Source organism: Pleurodeles waltl, chromosome 9, assembly GCF_031143425.1.
Source record: "Pleurodeles waltl isolate 20211129_DDA chromosome 9, aPleWal1.hap1.20221129, whole genome shotgun sequence".
In the NCBI taxonomy this organism is placed as follows: domain Eukaryota; kingdom Metazoa; phylum Chordata; class Amphibia; order Caudata; family Salamandridae; genus Pleurodeles; species Pleurodeles waltl.
This window is the reverse complement of record NC_090448.1, coordinates 128,003,512-128,029,339: the sequence shown is the minus strand read 5'-3', so window position 1 is coordinate 128,029,339 and position 25,828 is coordinate 128,003,512. Positions and strand designations below refer to the sequence as shown.

The 25,828-nt window shown below is 42.5% G+C and overlaps 1 protein-coding gene across 5 annotated transcripts in view; it reads right to left on the bottom strand.

Annotated features, from left to right (window-relative positions):
• FBXW12 (F-box and WD repeat domain containing 12) overlaps positions 1–25,828 on the bottom strand; it is a 289,079-nt gene that overhangs the window by 221,593 nt on the left and 41,658 nt on the right. For 4 of the 5 annotated variants that reach the window (XM_069206399.1, XM_069206396.1, XM_069206398.1 and 1 more), the window contains 2 exons: positions 23,145–23,308; positions 17,989–18,110 (listed from right to left, as the gene is read on the bottom strand). In XM_069206399.1, the coding sequence (XP_069062500.1) occupies positions 17,989–18,110; positions 23,145–23,304 (282 nt within the window). In that variant the 5' untranslated portion in view covers positions 23,305–23,308. The remainder of the gene's footprint in view (positions 1–17,988; positions 18,111–23,144; positions 23,309–25,828) is intronic. The other variant, XM_069206400.1, reaches the window with a different exon arrangement.

Sequence of the window (25,828 nt, the reverse complement as noted above, 5' to 3'; positions counted from 1 at the left end):
TATAGATAGCCAGGACACCTCCAACGTGTAAGAACTGCAATTTAATTAATAAATTCAGAAATCTGAAAACTCCAGCGCTTTTCGGCAGAAGCCTTTGTCACGGATGGAGTGAAAGTGTAACATACAAATTTCAATAGCCAAAAAATTTAAACAAAAGACGGACAACCTTGCATCTTACTGAAATGTTAACACAAGAGCGGCGGCCATCTTGAAACATTCATATAATAGTTGGGCATCGACTTTTCAGCATTGCCAATCGGTGAGGAACTATATTACGTTCATATCCCACTCAGCTTAAAGGTTTATCAATATTTTTATCATACAGTAAAATACTCTTTTACTCATCAACAATCAAAACTATAATAATAATTATAATTATTGTGTGCCTAGACAAAAAGTCCTAGTGGGCATAATTCATAATACACTAATGTCTCACATCACAAAAATGATGAGTATATTGAATAAAACCCATCGAAAATCTCATTATTTATAGCCCAAGCCAACCTGCTGCCCACAATTTCTACTTCAAACACAGTTTGTTCCTCAACCACAATTATCATTACATGTGATACCCCATAAAAAAACACACCACCACTCACTGAAAACTTAAAAAAAAAGAATCAAACACTTCTTCCTCTCTGCAGCTCACATTCTTTCCAAAAATCGAATCAATTATCCCAAATGAATACTCATCTCCTCACTTGAGTTCAACCCTAGAGGGTCCAATGCCTCGAAATCTATTATATATTTTGATTCCAAAATTCTTAAAGATCTCTCCCTGTTGCCTCCCCGGTTATTCTGTTTGACCTAGTCAATCACTACAAACCTTAGTAAATTCTCATTACCAAAATGTATTTCATGGAAATGTCTGGCTACTGGGTAGCTCATATCATGGTTTTTAATTGCTCGTCTGTGCTCCAAAACCCTCTTTTTTGCACTATGAATCGTACTCCCTATGTATAACTTATCACAGGGGCATATTACGCAATACACACAATATACAGTGTTGCAGTTGAAATTGCCTTTAATAGTGAACTCTTCCTGTCTGCCTGGTATTTTCACTTTCTTACAATTGCTGCTAGTTTTACAGGCTTTAGCACTTCATGCAGCATTAGAATCCCACTTCAGTCACACTCTTCGTACTCTTCTCATGTGTTATATAATTGCGGCAAAGATCATCCCTGAGGGATCTACTTCTCTTAAATGTTCTTTGCGGTCTTTCGTTGATACTCTTAGACAGGACTGGATCCGTTTGCAATATATGCCAGCTCCTGTTAAAAATGCTGCGTACATTGTATGATTGATCACTGTATGTTGTGACAAATCTAACTGTTTCTTTCCTTTCTTCCTGATTGTTTTACACCTTATATAGTAGATCCTCCCTGCTTATTTTCTCCACCTTTTCTCTGGCTTGACTGATAGTTTTAAAGCCATAACCTCTTTCTTCAAATCTTTTGCACATCACCTCACATTCCCGGTGATAATCCTACAAATTGCTGCAAATTCTTCAAGCTCTTAATAACTTACAATAAGGGATACTCTGAATTAAACTTACAGGATATGCATTGCATGCATAAAGTTACCAGCCGTTTCCTTTCTATGTAATTTGGAGAGCAAACCATTACCGGTTACTGTCACTTCCACATTCAGGAACTCTATGCTCTTGGGACTAAGGTGTTCGGTAAATCTCAGATTAAATGCATTGTTGTTCAAATTCCAGACAAATCCCATAGCTGACCTTTCATCACCTTTCCAAATTACAAATACATCATCGATAAATCGTCACCATAAAATTACATTGTCATCAAATTCTATCATTGTTTCAAATACCTGCTCCTCCCACCAGCCCATAAACAAATTTGCATAACTGGGGGCAAAGAATGTACCCATGGCAGTCCCTTGCAACTGTCTGCACACTTGATTGTCAAAAATAAACATGTTGTTCATCAGACAGAAATTTATCATATCACACAGCATCTCTGTGTGAAATAGTAATGAAATTGACCTTGCTCTTAGATAATGCCTAATAGCTCTTATTCCCAAATCATGATAAATGCTGGTGTACAGGCTGGTAACATCCAAAGTTAATAATAGAAAATTATTTTCCCACTGAATGCCCTCTATAATAAAAAATAAAAATAAAAAGTGTTGTATCTTTCACTTACGAGGGCACTGTTTCAACAGAGGGACGCAAAAAATAATCAATATATTTAGATGTATTTTCAAGAAGGGAGTTCATAGCCGAAACAATGGGTCTCCCCGGTGGATCTACACTGTCTTTGTGAATCTTGGGTAAGAGGTATAGTATGGAAACTCCTGGTTGGTCACAATTTAGAAACAAATATTCCTCCCATTCCATTAGACCTTTTTCTCTCCAGTAGGTAAGCATTCCATAATATTCTTCATTCATCTTCTTGACGTCCTCCCAAACAATTTTCATATAACATTTGATGTCATTTAGTTGGTTCTCCCCTTCAGCCAAATATTTATTAACATCCAGGACAACTACATTGCCCCCCTTATCAGATTGTCTGATGACAATAGTTTGGTCTCTTTTCAAATCTTGTAGGGCTTTCCACTGTGCCCCAGACAGATTGTTACTTCTCACATTCCTGGGATTGTGCCTCATTTTTTTCAAATGCTTGGTCACCTCACGCTCAAAAACTTTTAAAGCATCACACTGAATAGCCGGTAAAAAAGTAGATTTTGGTTTGAAGTTACTTGGGCAGGTATCATCCAATAGCATTCCCAATCCTCCCAAATTCATAATTGGATCTTCATGGGCTGTCGAGCCATCGTGCAGATCTGTTAATGCATGTAGGATTTCAATATTAGAGATACATCATTTACTATGATCTTGTCCCACTAATGGCTTTTCACAACATTTAACCTTTGTGTGATACCGCTTTTTCATCTTTAACTTCCTGATGAATTTAAAGGTGTCAATTCTCGTTTGAGCATAATCAAAATGCCCAGTAGGGCAAAAAGAAAGACCCAAGGATAAAAGCCCCTCTTCTTCTGCAGATAACACTCTGCTGGAGAGGTTAACAACTTTCATAACGTTTATTTGCGAGCACGAGTTACTAATCCCAAAGATTTTGTACCGTCTGCTGCATCTCCTCTTCTTTGCTTGTTTGTTCCTCTTCCTTTTCCTTTTGATCCTCTACCTCTGCCCCTCTGGAGATAAGATTCCATTTATTGATCTGTCCACCCCTGGTTTAAAAGCCGAAATTGTTTAAAAAAATTAGATCTATCAACAGCTTTATCTGATGTCAAGCCTTTAGCTAACACTGAGTCAGACACATCGGATACATTTCCATCCAAGACATCACTCTCCTCTTGTTTCCCAAGGGGTACACTTCTTACTTCAGTATCTTTCAATACCAAGCCTGTATTTCCGCTGAAAAGTTTGAATTCTTCCAGCTTGGTAATCCTTGAAGTCACGTATACATTTTCTTTGTGTTTTGTTAGTGATTTCCTCCTCAAATTTAGAAAGCTTTTTTTCTAAATTCCTCATAAATTCATCCAGCAATTCTTGTGTAATAATAGTTAACAACTCCGATTTGATTTCCTCCATCTCATCCAAAATCCTACTCCTATCCTTGATAGCATATTTAATTATTATTTTTATCATGTTCAAGGAGCTCTGCTTAGAGTTCTCCGCCCATTCCTCCAGCATTTCCGGATCCGGATCCTCATTTGTTGGTATCGTATAGATTCTTAAACCTCTCTGTACTCTTTCTACATCAATGTATCTCTGCAACGACTCCATCTCCCACCACTTTGATAGTTCCTTTCTATGTAATTTCTCCAATTTATCATACAACGTTTGTAGTTTTACTCCAGATCTCATGTTACTAGGCCCGGGTTGATTAGGCTGCAACTCATCCATTTGGGGAAAAAATAATTTATTCAATTTTTCCTTCGGTCGAGCTTCCCATGCAGAAGCCATAATTTTTTAATCAACAGTAGTCTCCCTAGATTGCGTATAAATATATTCCTAACACCTAGTACAGATGTGGATATGAAGACCGATCTGTCTTATATACTGTCTACTCTGTGCCTGCAGATTCATCTAATGAATAACGCACTTATATCTAATCAGATCGATTAATACTCTGCATTAGTCCCATCAATATGCAATAAAACGCGGACAAAGCTCACGCTTCAAATGTCACGTTAGTATAAACCTATACGTCACTACGGCTCTGTAAAAAGCGCTGTTTTAAGCTCTAAGCAGTTCAATGTAAAATATGAGCCATATACTCCATTTTCGCAATAATAATCAACACAGTCACTGCATGGATCCGGAGACTAGTTGTCCGATTGCTCAACTTTATAGTTGACGTTCGCTCGAGCCACACGCTAATTACACTTCCGTAGATCGAAACGCTGACTCCCAGGTCTATCAGCTCTTCAGTTAACAGTCATCGCCTTTGCGCTCAAAGCACATATAAAGACGAATAATACAGGTAACATATCGGGAACCAATTGTTCTCCCAAATATTAAAAGGCAGCATGACGTTACACGGCAACTCCCTTCTTCATCATAGTATTCTGCAGTCGCTTCCGCACTTTCAATTCATACAAACAAACAACAGTTCCCAGAAAGCGGAAGCATCGGCACATCGGTCCTGGTCGGGCGCCGAGACACCCAAAATCTTCACAACAACAATCCCTTCTGTCCAAGGATATCCAGGACACCTCCGTAGTGTAAGAATTGCAATTTAATTCATAGATTCAGAAATTTGAAAACTCCAACGCGTTTCGGCCGTAGCCTTTGTCACGGATGGAGTGAAAGTGTAACATACAAATTTAAATAGCCAAAAAATTATCACATGTAATGATAATGGTGGTTGAGGAACAAACTGTGCTTGAAGTATAAATTATGGGCGGCAGGTTGGATTGGGCTATAAATAATGAGATTTTCGTAGGGTTTTATTCAATGTACTCATCATTTTTGTGATGTGAGACATTAATAGTGTATTACGAATTATGCCCACTAGGGCTTTTTGTCTAGGCACACAATAATTATAATTATTATTATAGTTTTGATTGTTGATGAGTAAAAGAGTATTTTACTGTATGATAAAAATATCGATAAACCTTTAAGCTGAGTGGGATATGAACGTAATATAGTTCTTCACCAATTGGCAATGCTAAAAATTCGATGCCCAACTATTATATGAATGCTTCAAGATGGCCGCCGCTCTTGTGTTAACATTTCAGTAAGATGCAAGTTTTTCCGTCTTTTGTTTGAATTTTTTGGCTATTTAAATTTGTATGTTACACTTTCACTCCATCCGTGACAAAGGGTACGGCCGAAACGCGTTGGAATTTTCAGATTTCTGAATCTATGAATTAAATTGCAATTCTTACACTACGGAGGTGTCCTGGCTATGCTTGGACTGAAGGGATTTGTTGTTGTGAAGAATATATATATATATATATATATATAAATAAATAAATAAATTCATACACCACAACCCCTTCTGACTGATGAAACACAAGGAAACTGACTGACAAAACCCAGTTGTAGTGTGACCCTGCCCACAGTTTACTTAACCGCAACATTCTCCTGTTTCTCTGAAGGTGCTGGCACCAAGACCTGCGAGAAAAGAAAGAATAAAAGAAGAACTAGGTTAACACTGCAGCAACAACCACCCTCAGGAGAGATGATCTCAGCCCCCTTTTCATAAATTTGTTGACACCATACATATATATTTATATAGGGTCGCAGAGGGGAATAAGGAAAAAGACAAAAGACTCAGAAAAGCAAAGATTTGAAAATCAAGACGTTGCTATATATCTGAGTTTTGAAACCGTTGGGAGCACACGTTATGCTGGCGACTAAAGAAAAGATATGAAATGGGGAATATGTGGAGAGTTGAAACTATTGCATAGGGAATAGCGGCCAAGGAGGAGGAGTACGAGTGGGTGAAACACCCAAAAGTACCCTTGACAACTGAAAACTGGACAGGGGTCTTCCTCATTTACGCTAGTGTTTATTGCGAAAAACACCCAGAGAGGTGTGTAGCACTATTTAAGTATATGAACACAATACGGAACCCAAAAATTAATTAATGCAGCTATGCCTGGCCTCAATATGATGAAGAGCTTGGGCACTCATGGTGGTGGATCTCGAGGCACAATGGGGGTGTGGGTGGGGGGGGAGGTGGATTCTGATCCTCGGCATCATACAATGGGCCCAGCCAAGTTTGGCAAGACCATATTCATGGCTAGTGGACATCCTATTGTATAAGGACCCTTTCAAGGGTGCCCCACTCGGGGAGGGGTGGGGACTGCAGGCAAAGGACAGACAGGAGGAGTAATCTTTGGTTATGTTTGCTTCAGCTGATGTGGCACTAGGCATCATGGAGAACATGGGAAAAGGCGCCCTGATGGCAAAAAGTGACATTAGGTCAGCTTTCTGCCTGCTACCCATGCACCCAGATGACTTTCAATTGTCACTTCCGATTGGCTGTTTGAGTGTTTTAGCACATTCCTACAATAAGCCTTTACGTGGTCAACTGGTTACATACGTGTGAAACATTAACTTGGCAAATTTGTTTTGTGGGAAGGATGGGAACAGGCGACTGCCAACAGATGCTGACTAACTTTCAGGAGATTATGGAGGATTTGGGGCCTGAGAAGAAGTTGCACTCAATACGGTGCTGTCGTTCCTGGCCATCGCAACTGACTCAAAGGATATGGGGGCACGTCTGCTGTTAAACAAAAAACTGACAATGCAGTTGCTACTAAATTCAATGCTGACAATGAGCAAGGTGACGGTGGGGGAGGAACAGGTGCTCTTCAGGCACTTTAACTTTGCATGCAGTGTGGTGAGAGCTGGTAGGACCTTTGTAGGAGGTTGGAGATGTCACGGTCAGGTTTGTCTTTGGCACACCACCACACAAGGTTGTCCGCGGGGACAAGAGTAGATCTGCGGATATGGCGATGCCTTTTGGATTCTTTTAACGGTGTGTCCTTGGTCACAATGTCAGAGTTTGAGTGGGATGCACAAGTGTACTCTGATGCAGTAAGAGGAACTGGTTGTGGACTGTACGGGCAGGGGCAGTGGCGTAAGAATGACTGAAGCAATGGAAACATGGTGGGGAGGAGTATCACCTTTTTGGACTTTTTTCCATTAGTGGCAGTAGTGGCGCTATGGGAGCAACACCTATCACACAGGAAGGTGATATTCCATATTGATAACATGACTGTGGTACAAGGAGTGAACCGACAGTCGGCAAGGGTTGCACAGGTTTTGAAGTTACTGCATATTTTTTTCTTGCAATGCCTTACATTTGACCTTATGTTCAGAACGCAACATGTGCCAGGTGTGGACAATGACATTGCGGATGCTCGTCTCGTTCGCAGTGGGTTGGCCACGGACACAGATACAGTCAGGAGCAGAATGAAGCCCGGACTGTGGACAGCAGGCAACAGAGGATGCTACCCAACTAAAATCCAATCCATGGGTATACATATATTACAAAACAACATTGATCCAATCGGAAAAGTTGCTCAATGTCAATTCATCATACAGTATATTTACACAGACCGCAATTACAAACACATCACAATATATGTTTCTTAATCCATGACATATTTTTTTTAATCATTAATTAGATTGCAAATCCTACCATGTAAAAGCCAAACAAGAAGGACAGAACAAGGTGCAAGAATGAAAAAAGTGCATGTGATTTAAGAAAGTAAACACTAATTCACCACATATCCAATAGTATATGAACTTTAAAAAGCCCGTTGGTTAACCATTCCTCAAAATTGATTCAGTGGTTTCTTCTATCGGGGTTCAAATCCCCAATTTTAGTTCTCTATTCAATTTAGTAACCAATCCAGGCTAAAACAATATTGTCGATGTTTCGACCCCACAACAGTTCTAGGGCCAACTCGAGGCTCCAAACAGGGTCTTCCTGAGGACTAATAGGTAGGAAAACATCTAAATAAATACAAAAAGCCAGTCTCAATAATGTATTACGGTATTACTTAAAATTCATGCTGTAAGGAATCCATACACTAGCTCACCTAAAATCGGTACCTCTTTCCGATCCAAATTTGCCTTATTGCATCCCCAAATCTCTTCAAATCTACAAAATCATATACCCAATCAGTAAAATACACTTCAATGAGGACATCACTTACTCAAGTAACCAATCCAAGGGTTGCTTACCATCATATACATGCATCTATTCCTCCAACCCTAATCCACAATTTGTTTGAGGTAAAGTTTCCATTTTTAATTATCATACCTTTAGACACAAATAAAAAAATATCAAATTGTACCAATTAGACAGTTTTCAAAATTATTATTTAATAATATTTTGTTTTTAGTTGTCATACATAAAACTCATATTTAATAATATTTTAATACTATTTTGTTCTTAATTGTTATACAAAAAACTCATTATCTAAAATATCCAAAATCCTAGCTTCCTAGTGTCTTACACAGATTATAAGAATGAGATTTTATCCCAACTTGCAGATCAAGACAGTTATAGGAAACTTGACATGGATCCTACGAGTGATTTAAGAGTTGTGATTAAAAGGGTGACAGATGAGGGATTATTGACAGGTTTTATCACAGATTTGGAATATGATTTTCTTAATAAGAAATATCCTCGGATTCCGACCATCTAGACACTCCCTAAGATACATAAAAATCCTACTAAACCCCCAGGACGCCCAATAATATCAGGCTGTGGCTCAATGTTGGAGCCGCTTTGTAAATATGTTGATTTTTTTCTGAAACCCTTAGTAGAGTCGACAGAGTCATACCTTAGAGATACGATGGCAACAATTAAGTTGATTGATAACTTCGATTTTGACCCTGTAAGGCAAATCTTGGTAACAATGGATATTATTTCCCTATATACCAGGATCCCACAAGATCACGCATTACAGGTCGTAATATACAATCAGGCTTGGGAAGAGTTCCTGGCTAGTGAGGAGCGCTGAAGAGGGGAGACATCGGATAGGACAGAGGACTTGGTGCACTTTAAGATGACCTTAACTGAGAAAGGACAGTCCGAGTTACGATTGCAGGTAAACTGGTGGGCATTGCCATTATGGGCAAGCTGCTTTAGGGATATGTACCAACAGCGGGTGAGCTAAGTACTTGGATTGTAGAAGATTGGGCTAGAGAGAGGAGGCAAACCGGTCCGAAACGAAAACCATTGACCTGGGACTTATTCTGTGCAGTGATTCAAAGCTTGCCAGTTGTGAGAAGGGGGCTGTAGAAAAGACCCTATTTGTGACTTTAATGACCGGAATAGTTTTTGGGGAATTCACAGGGTTCGAGCTTCTCGGTGGTAGGGGGTGAGGGGGTTAGATTGGAGAAAGGTGAGATTTTGCAAAGATGGGATGAGAGTTTGGCTTTTTAAGTCTAAGGCGGATCAAAGGGAGCAGGTTAGGGAGGTACTGTTGCGCAAGTACCCAGTAGGTGCATTTTTACTGGTGACATGGGCCGTTGCACTAAAGTTTGATTGTGTGGCAGGGGAAGACAACAATTTTAAACATCATGACTGCAAGCCAGTAAGGGCTTATCAGCTGTTAGTTGTTCTGCGCAAAGCAGTATCACACTTGGGTGTGGAGACGATGTGTTATGGCACACATTTCTTCTGCTCTGCAGTGGCGATGGAAGTGGGGAAAAGAGGGTGGAATAGAGTCAGCATCATGAGACTTGGCAGGTGGACCTCAGACTGCTTTCAGTGCTCTGTGCGGGGAGGAGCGAATGGTGTTAAGTTGCAAACGCTTACGCTTTTTGTTGTGTTTTTCAGGTTCGGTGCCAGTCCCAGAAGCACCCGGTCTATCCTTGTGGATTGTGGAACATTTGTTTATAAAGCTGGTGGAGAGACAGGCGAGGGGGAGCAATCACGGCTCCAACTTGGGCTTTGACCCAGCAAAGCTGTACATTCAGTGGATTGGAAAAGGGGGGCTGAGATGGCAAGAACTTTTGCAATGTTTGAATAGAATGATTTGTGGAAAATGTCCAGATATTTTGCTGCTTCATGTACGCGAGAACGACTTGGTAATTGAGAAAGGGGTAACTGTGTTGCGGGGGTTGAAAAATGACTTATTGGAAATAGAGAAACAATGGTCAGGAACCCAAATCATGTGGACTTTTATACCATGTGGACTGAATTTATACCGAGGATGGTATGGGGGAGGGGTGGGGGGAGGTAAACTGGCAGCAATAGAGAGGAGAAGGAGAAAGATTAAAAAAGAAATCAGGACATTTTACAGGCAAAGCGAGATATGCGGAGCTTAAGGATGTGACATATAAAGCTTTGGATTTTTTCCGCGGAGGTGTTGTGCGCCTGTCTTTTTATGGCATCAAGCTTTACCTATTGCAGATACTTGAGGCGATAGCACGTGCCCTTCACATGCACTAAAAGGTGGCGGACAGTTGGGGGAGGGGGCAGAAAAAGGTGGGGCTACCCCTTCCTTTTTCTGGGTGGTGGTTGGCTGAGAAGTTGTAATGGGTGAGCCAAGTTTATTGTTGTTAGCAGCGGCAATTCAGGTGGAAAGGGAACAGGTAGACAAGCACACGCCTGGACGAGGCAGGAAGTTTAAGTTTCATTAACAAGTTAAATTGGTTACAGGTTTAATACCTGCAGTTAAACTATATAGGAGGTTGAAATCCTCAAGGGAGGAAGTTTAACACAGAAAGGGGGTAGACCTTTGCAGGTTACGTTGTTTTGGTGGGGGGGCGTTTTGTAAAGGGGGTAGGTTAATGAAGGTAATTCACTTGTATAGTGAGGTTTAGTTTTGTAAGGCTTAAGGCCCGGGTTATTCTATGTGATGTGCACCTGTTTCTATAAAGCAGCCTTTTTCATACAAATAAGGTGTCAGTGGTCTGTGCTGCTCGCCTATTCCCCAACGAGAGACCTGATGATTTAAGAACAATTGTCGGTAGTATTAACTAAGGGGAGAAAAGAGGGAAGTTTGTGGTAATATGAGCCAGGGGAGCTCTTAGCTGAAACGTCACTTCCAATGCTTGCAGAGGAACACTAGCCATGCACAGATCGATTAAACTTAATCAGTGCTCGTCCACTGATTCCGAAGCAATTGAGGCACTATTTATTCCCCACTCCCACTGCACCCTCTTTAGCGTTTTTTCGTGTTTTTCATTCCGAGCTGCTCAAAACAGAGAAATTCTAAGATCTGATAAGTGAGCATTTCGGGCTTGTGTAAGGAGAGGGCGTGATTTATAAAAGTAGGGCAGACTTTTAAGGTTTGTATACCTGGTGTGGTATAGATAACTTGTTTTTGACACCTCTTGCCGCTTTTTTTTGCCATTTCAATTGCTGCAAATAATTAGTGTTCTTATTATCCAGCGTAGTTTTTAGATCGACTTATGAAAGTCTATTGGCCTTGCTATCAGTCTGACACTTGAACTCCTTAAACTTCGTGTCGGTTGCCGCTATCGAACTCTGGACTCCCCCTCCACTCTTACTGTGCTCTCCCTGGTTCTGGAACCTGTTCACAGTCTGCACCTCTATTGGTTGAAAGTAGTGAAACACCCACACATGCCCACTGCCCCTCATCCCTCCCTCCCACTGCTACTATCCTCTCTCATCTCGCAATTCCACTCCCTCCTCTAATTCCTCCCCCCACACTCCCTGTCTCCTCTCAATACTGCCTGCTTGCACATGCTACCTTCCTCTACCACCTTGCGCTGTGCAAAAGTCCAGCTCTTGCTTCCTTTCCACCCTCTGGGTGCCCCTCCCACTCGTCCCTCGAGCTCTCTCTCGTACTCTCTCTCACACCTCTCTCTCACTCTCTCATACACTGCCCCCGCCGCTCTCATCTAGTTCACTTCAGATCTTCAAGCACAATTTCTTTCCCATGACTATTCAACATTGCCATCCCTCAAACCCACAGTTTACTCCTTTTTTTAGGGTTTCTTCTCCATACCCAGGCGCTTAACTCTTTATAAGTCTGTGGCCTGCTCACCCTTTCTTTCTCACACACTCTTTTTGCTCCTCTGTTTAAAATTCATTCACCACTTTGTGCACAAACTACCTATACCTCTCTATCTATTCTGTGCAGCTCTCACCCCTATCAATTCACCATGTCACATAATTCCACTACACAAATAAACTGCACACCACGCAGTCCCACCCTACACAATTCCACAAATACCAATTCCAATTCAACCCACATAATTCCACTCCAAACCACATACATCCACTCTACTCCAAACCAAAATACATAGATAAAAGACATTGGCCCTCATTACGACCCTGGCGGTTGGCGGAGAAGTGGCGGTCTTACCGCCAACAGGCTGGCGGTAAAAAAAATGGAATTATGACCATGGCGTTTACCGCCATGGTCATCCGCCACTTCTCCGTTTCCGACCGCCAGGACGGAGACGATCGCTAGGCTGGAGACTTGGGTCTCCAGCCCGGCAGCCGTCACAAGACTGCCAGCGGTATCACGACCCGGCTGACCGCCATGGATTTCATGGGGTTGGGAACCGCCATGAAATCCATGGCGGTAAGCACTATCAGTGCCAGGGAATTCCTTCCCTGGCACTGATAGGGGTCTCCCCCACCCTGCACACCCTCCACCCCCTCACCCCCCCCAAAGGTGGCTGGACCCCCCTCCCCACCCCTACCCCCAACATCGCTACACAGAAACACACAGAATACACATGCAGACACCACCAACACACATACCCGCACACATATCAACAAACATGCCAACAGTCACACACACAGTCATACACGCACACCCACATATCAACATACACGCACACATCCATTCAGACATACATACAGACAGACAGACACGCACACATTTCCAAGCACAACACACCCTGCATGCATACACGCACTCACACGCACACCTCCAAGCACGCACACAACACACAACACCCCCCCCACCCGCCTCCCCTAACGGACAATCAACTTACCTGGTCCGTTGATTCTCCAGGAGGGGATGGGATCCATGGGGGCTGCTCCGCCGCCAGCACAACGCCAACGGAACGTGATTCGGTGGGCGGTGTTCTGTTGATGGGCGGTGGAAGTGGAGCAACCTCCATTTCCCCGCTGATCGCCAATATGGCTGCTGGCGGCTCTCTGTCCGGAAAAGGACGAAGGGCTGCCAGCAGTCATAATTCGCCGAGCTTCAAACCGCCCGCACTGGGGGTCTTCAGCACGGCGGTCCCTGGGCGGTCCTGCAAAAAGACCGCTGAGGTTGTAATGACCACCATTGTCATTTACAATGCAATTAGCTTGAACTCTCACAAATATGAGACCTATTGCATTACAAATGCTTGTTCTTTTTAAGTTCTGCCGGTGTTGGTCGTAGACTGTGGGACGAGCTGGGGTCAAGGACTCAGGTAAGTATATGGAGTGGGATGGGGCTTCCTCGCATGATTCCTGACCAGTTTATTTTGTCTGGGGGTATATTCAGTTATTTTGTTTTTTTTGTCGATTTATTGTTTAACGTTCATTCATCTGCAATTGGTGGCACCTAAATTTGGAATGGTACCTACAATTTTTAGCTTGGAAGCCATGAATAACAGTGGCAAAAAGTTAGGCTAAGGCAAGCACTAAGAAACACGCACAGGAGTAACAATGATAAAAAATAACTATTAGTGCAGAAACAAAGCATTTTCTTTTAGTTGGTGAAAAAGGCCCTTTAATATGACTAAAGTATTGCAGGTTATCAGGGGACAATGGTGCACATGGAGAGGAATGTATCACGAATGCCACCTTGTAGCTTTGTGCTCTATCCTCCAGCACAAGTTTAGTAATTTGCCTACAGACCCTTACTGTATCTTAAATTAAGTCATAGCCTATTTTTGTATCCTTTTCAAAAAGAAGTGTTTAAGAGGTTATTACATTTTCTCTTTTCTATCCACTGGCAAAAAGTAAACTGCGAGTATGTGTGTCTAGGAAACATAAACTAAAAGTAGATTCTAAGTCCTGGGGAACGAGGAAAAGCAATCATGGTTACAACATTATATCAGTAACACCAGCACAGAAACTATGCCAATCCTTTTTGCCTGACATACAAATGAAGGAGATGTTTAATGCAAACTGAGGAGGAGAAAATTATATGTACAGGGCTTTTGGCAACAGTCACATTGGATTTTGAAGCCAGTATAGCTAATGCTATGAAAGAATATGGCTAATGCCACGAAAGACAGCCATGGCACATTGCAATACAAGCTGGATGGATACTATCTTAGGGAATTGTCTTTGATTGGTGCACTAAAATGCTTGAAAACTGTAACAATCAGGTCAAAGTACCAAGCTGCATGCCTCAATCTTTTAACATATTGGAGAAAATGTGCCTTTAATGCAAGACCTGTTGTTTCTTACCAAGACTCTATGTTAGACTGGTGCCTTATATTCTTCGATAACCTGATATTGTCTTGCTGCTTGGGGCAAATGAGAGAGACAGAGTACAGCAGGCATCCAACGATATATATTAAAAGCTTATTTTCACATAGTGTATGCACCTTTTTGCTACTTCGTAGAACTGTAGATAACAAGCTTTGAGGTTGGTTGATTCAATTATACTAAATATATTGGCCAAGGAATTGGCAATACCTTTAGCTGTCACTATAAGCCCCTAATAAATCGTACTTAGGTACCCAGGGCATGGAGTACTAAGGGTAGGCCCCTGAGAGAAGCATCATAGAGTGTTCCACCCTCAGGGACCATGCATCCAAGTGCACCCAGCACTGCTATTAGAGGCTGTGTGTCATGGTGCAATCCTAAAATGCAAAACTGACATGTCACACAGCCTGTGTGACCGGTCCCCTACACACTGCATGCAATATAGGTAAGTCACCCCTCTCACAGTCCTTTCAGCCCTAAAGTGGAGTGCACTATACTGCATGTATGGGCACAGATGCATGAGCAATATGCCCCTACAGTGTCTTTTCCAATTCAGGGATATAGTAAGTGTACAGAGCAGCCATTTTAAATGCATGTGTTGGACACTGGTCAGTATGAGTTTCCCAGCTACAGGATGGCCACGCTCAACCCTGGGTTGTTTGATATCAAACAACTCAGAACAATAAATCCTGGTACCACTATTGGATTCATTGCAGAAATGTACCCAGGGGGTCACCTTAGAGGTGACCCTGCAAAAACTAATCAGCCCTGGCATGGTTGCTGGCTGGACACAACCAGCCTGCCACCACCAGACAAGATTCTGAAACCCTGAGGTGAGAGCCTGTGCTCTCTGGGTCCAGAAAATAAAGCCCTTCCTGGTTAGCGGTGTTACACCTCCTTCCCCAGTAATGTGAATAGCCATGTCTGAGAGCTTCAAAAGTCTTGCCGCCCTTGAAACTCGACCCCCAGCCCAAGCAGCAGATGGCCGCCCCTGTTGCAAACCCACACTTTTGGCAGGAGCAACGCAGGAAAATGCATAAAGGACAGGAGGAATGGCCACCCCCAGCCTGCACCATCCTTAAGCTGTTGCATACGAGATGACCCCTCCATTTCAATTTCACCCATCTTGCATGGTAGGAAAATAGCAAATCAGGAATAGGGATGTGACCTCTGCCCACAGGAAGTGGTCACATAGTGGGTTTAGCCTCCCTAAGGTAGATGGCCCATTGACCACTACTAGGAACCCCACTAAATGCAGTATATTGTGGGCACTCCTAAACCTGCAGAGCAGACTGGACGGACACACGAAGGCCAGCAACGAAGAAGACCCAAAGCTTGAGAGCAGAAGTCTTGCTGCAAAAAGAAAAAGGCACCAAACCCTGCCTGCTGCACCCAGGACTCAACAATTGTTGTTGAGGGGTTGACTGGACATCGAGCGGACTCTACAAAACCCCAGAGGACCTACAAGCTTCTGAAAATTGCCACAGACCTCCCTCCAGAGTGAAGGCATCACTCCCTGCAACCCAAGAAACAGAAACTATTGAAGTCCAGTTCACTGACCGGCCACTGACCAAGGAACCGGACACCGCAGCTGGACTAAATTTCACCTGACAGACTCAGAGGACAAACTCTGCAAGTGTGCTAAGTTTGGTGGCACTGCGACCTTGAGTGGCTGAACCATGCAAAAGGCAGGAGTACTGGACCCCCAACGTCGGACATTCAGAAGAAAAGTCCACTCCAGACTCTCCGAGGACCAGAAGCAAGCCCCAATCGAGAGACTTTAGTATGCATGAGAACCCCCCCCACCCAGAGTGGCCCTAATGACCTACAATCCACCCTCAAAGTGACCTGCCTCCTGGTTACAAGGGCACCTTTGCGCACAGCTCTTTGCTGACCTATCTGCTCTTCACCCGGCCTCCCGGGCCCCTGCACTGGAGAACCAGCTGTGCTGCAAGGGTCCCCCATCCCTTGCAACATCTACACTCCAAGGAGGCACACCGGACTCACCTTGAAGTCCGCCTGTGCAGTGCATTTCCAAGTGCCCCCCTTTGCCTCCTACACCACCTACAAGACTTTCAGCAACTGTACTTGCTCGAACCAGGACATCCCGAACTTCCCCGGCTGGTCCACAGAACATCTCGATGACCTCAGCCTACAAACAAAAGGAGACATTAGTATATGCATTACCTGATGTTATATGCATTTTTTAAGTTTTCTCCCATTGATTCCTATGGTGCTTAAATACGCACAGAAACAAGACATTTTCTAAACTATGAAAAACCGTAACTTAAAAAGTACTTATCCAATTTTGATGATTCTGGTTTTTAAAAAAAGATAAAAATCTGAAGTATTTTTGTACATTGGTCTCGAGTTATTCTTTTGAGTGTGTATCCATATTGATTGATACTGTGAGTACAACAAATGCTTATTCAAGATTGGCCTAACTGCTCAACCAAGTCGTGCACTAGCTAGAGTGCTAGCCAGTGGCTGCCGCTCAGGGCAATCCAGAAACCGGCAATCTCCTAGACCTTGCTTGGATACTTAACGGTTGAAACAGGGCTGTGACAGCTTACGCTGAACTGGGACAGCTGAAGATAAGCTGGGTGAGCAAAATGATCAGGACAGAAGGGCCAAGAAGAGTGCTGAGCACTGTTAAGCTCAGGAATCGACCTCTCAGCATTCTAGCTCTGTGTGCAGTCTAGTAGGCCGTTTCGTGTAACATGTGGGCTAGCATGGCAACGGAGCATCGGGTGAATTATTCATTTGCTTTATTAATTTGTTTAAAAAATAAGATCAGATTCCAGTATCTCATCAGTGTATTCATTTAAGTATTTATTTGTTCCAAAAATGTGAGCAGACACCATTATCTAGTGAGTGTATTCACTTCAGTCCACACTTACGACTATAGTACACACCCAATCCAATGATGTGATTTGCAGTGACATATCTTTAGGAATACTCTTTTGACTTGGTCTTGAGATTGCCACTTTGCCTTTTTAATGTTTAGCTGAAAACTTCATATTCTTCACCTTACAAAACTACAGAGTTATTCATATGATAATGGTAGCAACTTTATTGCAGGAGACAATTGCTGGTGGAATATCACTTGCATGCCATGTGTGTGCTGTGGTGTACTTACCATTTTGAAATGCAATGCATGTCTAGTGGACATCTTGCTATTCGGACTGTTGGCACTTTCGGCTAATAAACTAAACATATTGTGGAAATGTACACAGGAGTGCTCTTTAAAAATGTTTTCCCAAGAACGGCAGAACCCACTACTTTAAAAAAAATAGGCATATCCTGAAAATAGTCCAAGACTGCATCTGAATTCTAGTGCAAAGTGATGCAGCAATTATTTTGTTTTAAAAGACAATTGTTTGACTCAGAAATATTACCAAAATGTGGATTCCAAACCTGTTTTGTTTGACCTAGTCTCTTCGCATGTATGGTGCAGACTGGTTTATCATTTCCAAAGTTACATGAAAAGAAATGGTCATATCCAATGAATGTAATGTTCAACGTAAGTAGGTGGTCACTAGCCAGTGATTAATTAATAAATACAACATATGGCAGAATATAATATGCAGTGACAAAGCCTGTATATTACCTCCTGAAGATTCCAAGCTCGGATGGTGCAGTCAGTTGATGCAGTACATACTACAGACATAAAATGTCCACTTTCAAATTCGTGTTCATTTTCAGAAAGATAAGCCATTCCAACGATTGTTCCTGTGGTATAAAACACATAATTCTTATTTAACCAAACTAGTTAATGAAATGTATATCCCCCTCCATTTTTAATTCTTCATTCAGGATGGGTTTTCTGTTTGATTTTATCACCATTTGTGTTTATACTTAAGCAAATTCTAAAAGTAGACTTTAATTATTTATTAATCAATTTCTTTACTGGATATGCAAATGTGGAATTATATAAAAACAAACATAACAAAGTATATATAACAAGACCTGCCCTAAATATACATATAAAGTAAACCTTGTTAGGAATATAAAATACGGTGGAGAAAAGTTCAACGTTAGGGATTACTCTGCATTCTCTCAAGATCTGGTTCAAACTCCACTTTAGAAACGGATGGTTAGTTCTGTCTGTGAGAATATATTTGACGGATTGTAATATATTCTTTTGAAGGCATGTTTCAGAATCAAACACACAATAACTGCTCCCATAACAAAAAAGTCACCTGACCCAGTTTACCCTTGAAATAATTTTTGAAACTTTGGTTCCCAGCTGAACTAACTTGGTGTGACAACAAAGATAGTGTTTCAACCAATGTACTAAACAGAATGATTGTTGTGTGATAGTATCAACACTAGATGGAAGTTTGACTAAGAATGATATGTCAAAACTAAATTTCCTTTGCTTCTGGTTATTTGTGAGGACTAGTTTTGAAAACAAAAATTACAGTACTGGAAATTTTGAAAAAGTAGATTAGTAATACAGAGTGTTAAATGTTAACTACACTAATGTCAAATTTCCACACAACCATACAGTGCTGATTCTGGTCTTGTTTACTGGACTATTTCTGATCACATTATGGTCAGTGAGCGAGTAAATAAATGAGTGAATATGTGCAAAAGAGTTGAGTCTGTGAGAGAAAGAGTGAGGGAGAATGAGCGGCCTAATAAGTAAAAAAAAATAAAAAAAAATAAGTCAGTGAGTGCATGTGAATGTGAGTTATCAAGTGGGAGACGGATTATGAGGGAGTGTTAGACCTGTCAGCCTTTGGGTGGTCTTCCCCCAAACCTTTTCCCTGCTCCTCTCCTATTTTGCTGAATTTGTTTTTGCTGGCCTTGAGACTGTACACTTAACCACTACTAACCAGTGCTAATGTGCATGCTTGTGCTCACTCACTAAACATAGTAAAATGGGCTTACATCTGATTGCATATTTAATTTACTTGTAAGTCCCTAGTAAAGTTGTATACCATATATCCAGGGCTGGTGAATTAAATGCTATTCGCTGGCCTGTTGCACTTAAGTAGCCTCTTAAACATGTCTCTGACCTGCCATTGCAGCTTGTAGTGCAGTTTAAACTGCCCATTTGACTTTGCTAAATAATCTATTTGCTAAGTCTAAAACTCCCTCTTTAACAAATACAAGTCACCTGTAGAGTAGACCCTAAACAGCCCATAGGGCAGTGTGCATTGTATTTAAAAATGTGTACTTTTAAGTTTTTCGTGGCCTGGTAGTGAAAAACTCCTAAAGTCTTTTTTCATTACTGTGAGGACTTCCTCTCCCATAGGATTACACTGGGTTACCTTATTACATTTAATAAGTGATAACTTTGGGAACCGGTAGAAATGCTGTGTTTGATGTTTAGAGAATTGTAATTTAAAATATCATTAATGGTAAAGCTGGATTTTAAGTCACAATTCTCAAAATCCCACTTTTAGAAAGTTGGCATTTCCTTTTCCTAACCATTCCGTGCCAGCAGTCTATTTCTGGGTCACATGAGTAGGTGTAATTGACGCCTGCAGTCTGTACCTAGGTCACATAACTAGGTGCAATTGGCAGCTAGCCTTTGTATATTCCTCCCAAGTAACCACACAACACAGGGACTGGGTGGTGTCAGGATGGGCCACTCTAGCAAGATGGGGAGGCTGTGCACAGCCCCACTTGCATTTCAAAGATACTGTCTCAACACACACACACATACTAAATCTTCACACTAGGCCATTGTCACTCCAGACATCCTGGGACCAGGGCACTGCTGTGGGGAGAAAACTCCAGAAGTGTTTCCCTTTCAAAGATGGCACTAGGTATTAAAATAGTACAGTCACACCTACTCTTCAGTTCACTTCTGGACCTATGAAAGGACTCTCAGGGGACTGCTATGTGGCCTGTGGACTGCTGTGTCATTCAGAAGAATGCTCTGCTGCTCCAAGAGGACTGCTTTGCGGCCTGAAGCCTGCCCTGAGTTCTCAGAGAACTGCCCTGCTGTTTGAGACGTGAACTGTTGCTTGAACCCAAGACTTCCAGAGTGACTCCAAGGGCTAGTTGGCTGGCCTCCTGATAACAGCCTCAGGGACAGAAAAGACTCCAACCATTTTGAACCCACCACACCCCTGGGCCCAGCCTGGGAGAGTCCTGACCCTCCAAGTTGTGTCCCTCCAGTCCCGGTCCCTGGGAAGTGGTGCTAAGGGTGCCCAAATAGCCCAAATCCAAAACATATACAGTACAGACTGATGCTACAGAGTATGGTATAGGGGTCGTATTGTCACAGCTAAATGAAGAAGGCCTAGACCAACCTGTAGTCTCTACGCATATCGATGCACTGCAACGCAGTCCGCTAATGACTCCAGCCCAGCAGGATACAGCTCATCCTCTGTGCATTTCAGCACAATTTCTCCCAGTCTGGGGGCTTCTATGATGCTGATGCGACCAGACATAACAACGGCCAACTGCAATGCATCTCATCCCCTGCGTCTCTGGAAATCCCACCAGCATCCTCACGGACGATGCAGGTCCTCGCATCGTAGCACTTCGTCGACAATCATGGACATTGCTGCTGCGCAATGCACATTGATGCCAGAACCTGCATTGCAGCTCCACGTTGACGGTTTCATGACGCCGGCCTGCACAGCTCGATGAAAGGACTTTGCATCTCGACACCCAGGCCACAAGGTACTCTTCAGCAGACTGACCTCAGCCCTTTATCTGGCCCACACTCCATCATGGTCAGCCTGAACTTGTGACTTGGACGCTGCGACCTGATTACCACGGTTGGCACTTCTCTATTCTTACCACTTGTTTTTCCGAAAACCTGTAAAATTGCACTGCTCCGGTTCTACTAATTGGATTTGTTGTCATTCTGGGGGCAATTAATTTATTTTAAAAATTGTGTTGTGTTTTCACTTTATTACTGTTTGTGTGCCGCATAAATACTTTACACATTGTCTCTAAGTTAAGCCTTACTGCCAAGCTACCAGAGGGTTAAGCACAGGTTAATTTAGTGACTTTAATAGTTCACCCAGATGGGGATTATGGTTGTTGCTTAAGAAATGCTCACACCTTCTGGCAATATGCCTCAAAAGAAAAGAGTGGACCAAGGACACAGAAAGTGCTAGCACAGCTTCATGTGCCCTTGGTCCACTTTTCTTTTCAGAATGCTTGTAAAGGCCCAAAAAGGCAGCCAGTCAATGAATCTCCAGTGATACAGCAGCCTTTTCCCACCACACAATGTAATTTTAGAATTCCTGCCTCTCTTTCCCAGACTCGCTTGCCTGATGGAACCAAAAGGGAGTCAGTCAGTGAACTGCTGGTGGGACTGCAGCCGCCTCATAGGCTAGGCATGTAGCTCAATGTACAAATGTTTTTTCACTGCTGGAGTGGCCCTTTAAGCGCCCCCTTTTTTCCTGTATGCTGCACCAGAGTGACCCTTTGTTTTCCTGATTAGAGGATATGCCCATTGACCATAAGTAGTTTAGGCCCTGCCCTCTACATAAAGATCACTTGCTCCTTTCTCCATTTCCAACAACATAGTGGTCAATCTGGGATCCCCCATGGGTGGGCTGGAGTCCTGGTTGTTTCTAGGAACTATGGAAGGGACGCAGGTAAGTGGGTAAGCCCTGGGTAAATGGTGGCCAGTTCCCATCCTACCCACTGTGCCTGCCCGCATAACCAGAAATAACAGGGCTGACCACAGCTCCTCAGCTTCTGGCACAAACCAACCTGCAGCAGTGACGAAGAGCGTGAAGAACATTTTGAGCATTCACATTTGGATGGACCCAGGGTAGTCAGCATCCTGGCTGCTACACCCTGATTCTCTGTCACACAGTGAAACTGACTAAGACAGTGGATTACAGATTAAGATCATATGAGAGTACCGGTGTGAGCACAAGTGAGACAGAGCAAAACAAAAGAGGTGCATGACAGAGCTAGAGTGTAAGTAAGTGAGTGAGTGAGTGAGTGAAAGAGTTGGAAATACATATATATTTCATATATATATATATATATATATATATATATATATATATATATATATATATATATATATACACACACACACACATATACATGATAGAAGTGAAGGAAAGAGGGGAGGGAGGGTGAGGAGAGAGGAAAACATGTAGGAAAAGAAAAATTGACTGGAAGGCATAGAAAAGTAGAAGGGGGAGACATTCTGTGGTACACTGACAGATGGATAGATATTTTATGAGTAAAACACATAATTTATAGTGGATATATGTCACTGCTCTGTAACTCACAACTTGCACGTACCATTAAGAGGATGCATTCCAGTAGTTTGCTTTAGCCGCACACTCTCCAAGGAGAACTACTGGCTTGAAATTTATAACGTAATAGCTGGAAACACTTGAGTAAGTGACGTAAAGAGAATATTAAGCGAATAAACATTCTTTGAGGGAAAAGAAGGATTATAATTGTCAAATTATAGAAATCTTTTATTTTTTTAATTAAATATAAGGCTAATGACATTGGGCTTCACCAACAGGCATTGGTGACTCATGGAGTGGAAGTAAAACCAGGAATTTGGTTACTCATGTTTAGCATGTCACAAAGATGCTTTAAAATTCCTAAAGAAATATATATTTTTTTTAAAGCTGGTTAATCATGGCCTGCTACTTAAGGAGAGATTCTAACTATTCGGGAAGGAGAGACAGCTTTGATAATACAGAACATGGTTTAAATTATATAATATCCACTTGACAATTGTACAGGCAATTATACACATGGTCAGTGTATCACAGAGTATGTTCCCCAGGCCTTTGGTAGGTATTGCCTTACCATTGTGCCCCCTCATGGTTTTGCAAGTATAATCAAGCGCGCCTCGTCCTGATGTCATTTGGTCTTCTAGCTGGGAGCGATGCAGATAGTACTTCTTCCATGTTTGCATCCCAGGGATAATGTTTGAGATGTTGCAAAACGTCCAGCGACTCAGACACATCCGTCTGTTGAAAATGAAAACGGGTTGTTAAATTGGAACTAAGCTGGACTTTTTTCTCTCCATTTTGTGATTTAATATAAAATGGAGAATATAAAATCTTGAAAAAGAAAAGTGATGTGAGATATATGGCGTCGCAATTCGACTACAAAAGTTGAATGCTTTGCCTGTGACTGATTTCCAGCTAAGTGGTTGCCTATCGGGGATTCATCCTATCAAGCAATTCCAAACATTGACTATCAGATAATATATATTTTGCCTGTTTCCCTCCCTATAAAGTGCACAGGTGTAACAAACATAAGCAAAGAAAAGCAAAACGGCCCGATTCAAATCAATTTTCAAATAACTGCAAAACGTATAATCTAGTGTTGCAAAGGGAAAATCTTGATTTCCAGGATTAGGACCTGCAGACCTCAGAACTGCAGGAAATGCACAAACGTGGTCTATTTTCTAGCCATAAGGTTAGGATTAGGCATGGGAACATGGATGTTCTGAGGTAGGCCAGGAAACTGTCAATTGGGAATGGAATGAACTTCCACAAAATATAGCTTCTTTCCCAGTGGTGTTTTACACACAGGTTGTACACCGGTATTCAACTAAACTAATGGTTAAAGTGTGCACAGTCCATTGAGAAACACTGAAAGACTATGGGTGTAGATTAAGAAATTTCTCAACTAGGAAAATAACAACAAGCATTGCAAAGCCAATAAGTCTCACATATGTGAGAGCTATTGGCTTTAACAGTGCCTTTTAGCCATGTTGTGAAGTAGCATGGCTTCTGTTCAGCATAGCTAAACGTTAGTGGCCTGGTGTAGAGTAAAGTGGTAGGGACAAGAGTGGAGTAGAGTGGCACACAGTGGAGCAGTGTAGAGTGAAGTAGACTGCGTAGAGTGGAGCAGCTTAGAGAGGAGTGGTGTGGGGTACAGTGGCATGGAGTGGCATACAGTAAAGTGGTATACAGTAAAGTGCATTACAGTAGAGTGGTGTAGAGTAGGGTGGCATAGAGGACTGTGGAGTAGGGTGATGGAGTATGGAATGGAGAGTTGTAGAGTGGTGTAGAGTACAGTGGTGTAGAGTGGCATAGAGTAGAGTGGAGTGGCGGAGTAAGGAGGCATAGAGTTGTATTGTGTGGAGTGGTGTGAAGTGGTGTAGAATGGCTAGAAGTGGCAGAGTGAAGTGGCACAAAGTAGCATAGAGTAGAGTGGCATGTTAGTAGCTTGGTATAGAATGAAGTGGCACAGAATGGAGTGTTATAGAGTGGCAGAGAGTAGAGTAGAGACCATAGGGTGGAGTGGAGTAGGGTGGTGTGGAGCATAGTGGTGTAGTGTGGCACAGAACAGAATGGGAGATAGTAGAGTTGAGTGGCATAGATTGGTGTAGCATGGTGTAGAGGGGAATGGCGTAGAGAGATGCTGTGTGGAGTGGAGCAGCATAGAGTGGAGTGGCATACAGTGGAGTGGTGTAGAGTGGCACTATGTGGAATGGCATAGAGTAGAGTGTCATAGCACGGAGTGGCATCGAGTGGCATACAGTGTATGGGCATAGGGTGGAGTGTTGTAGAGTAGAATGGTATAGAGTAGCGTAGAGTGGGGTGGTGTAGATTAGAGTGGAGTGGCGTAGAGTGGCATTGAGTGGAGTGGCAGAGTGTAGTAGCATAGAATGGAATGCATAGAGTGGAATAGCATAGAGTAGGGCAGCAAAGAACAGAGTGGTGAGGAGTGGTCTGTATTGGTGCACAGTAGAGTGGCACAGAGTGCAGCAGAGTAGCATTGAGTGTAGTGGCATTGAGTACAGTGGAGCAGAGTAAAGTGGAGTGGTATAGAGTGGAGTGGAACAGAGTGGAAAGGCATACAGTGGAGTGGCATAGTGGGAGTGGAGTGTCATAGAGTAGAATGGTGAAGAGAAGAGTGGAGTGCTGTAGAGTAAAGTGGCAGAGAGAAAAAGTGCCATACGGTGGAGTGGCGTAAAATGGTGAAGTGAAGAGTGGAGGGGCATAGAGTAAAGTGGCATACAGTGGAGGGGTGTAGTGGCATACAGTGGAGGTGTGTAGAGTGGCGTAGCGTACAGTAGTACAGTTGGGGGTGTAAGTAAGTGGAGCACCAAAAGAGACAGCAGATAAGGTGAAGGCAACATAAAGAAGCTTTATACCTGGGTTGAAAGTAGGAAAGCAGATTGCACGTTCACAAATAAAACACTTATAAAAAAGAAAGTGTGTTGCAAAAACACAAGGAAGAACAAAGAGGAGGAAGAACACGTGTACTTGGTCCACATTCCAGGGAGAAGCTAATACAAGAAAGGAAGGGAAGCCTACGGAAGCTAAGCAATGAAAAGATTGCAAAGGAGGGTGACAACAAAAACAACTAATGGTATGCTGTGGGCAGGTTGTAAACCCACTGAATTGTAAACAATACATTTCATAGTACAAAGCATGCTCTGTTTAGACGAGACCTGAACAAGAAACTGAAGAATTTCCAGTCAGAAAATCTTTCTGCCCATGATTAGGTCTATGCATGGAAGTCTATAATTG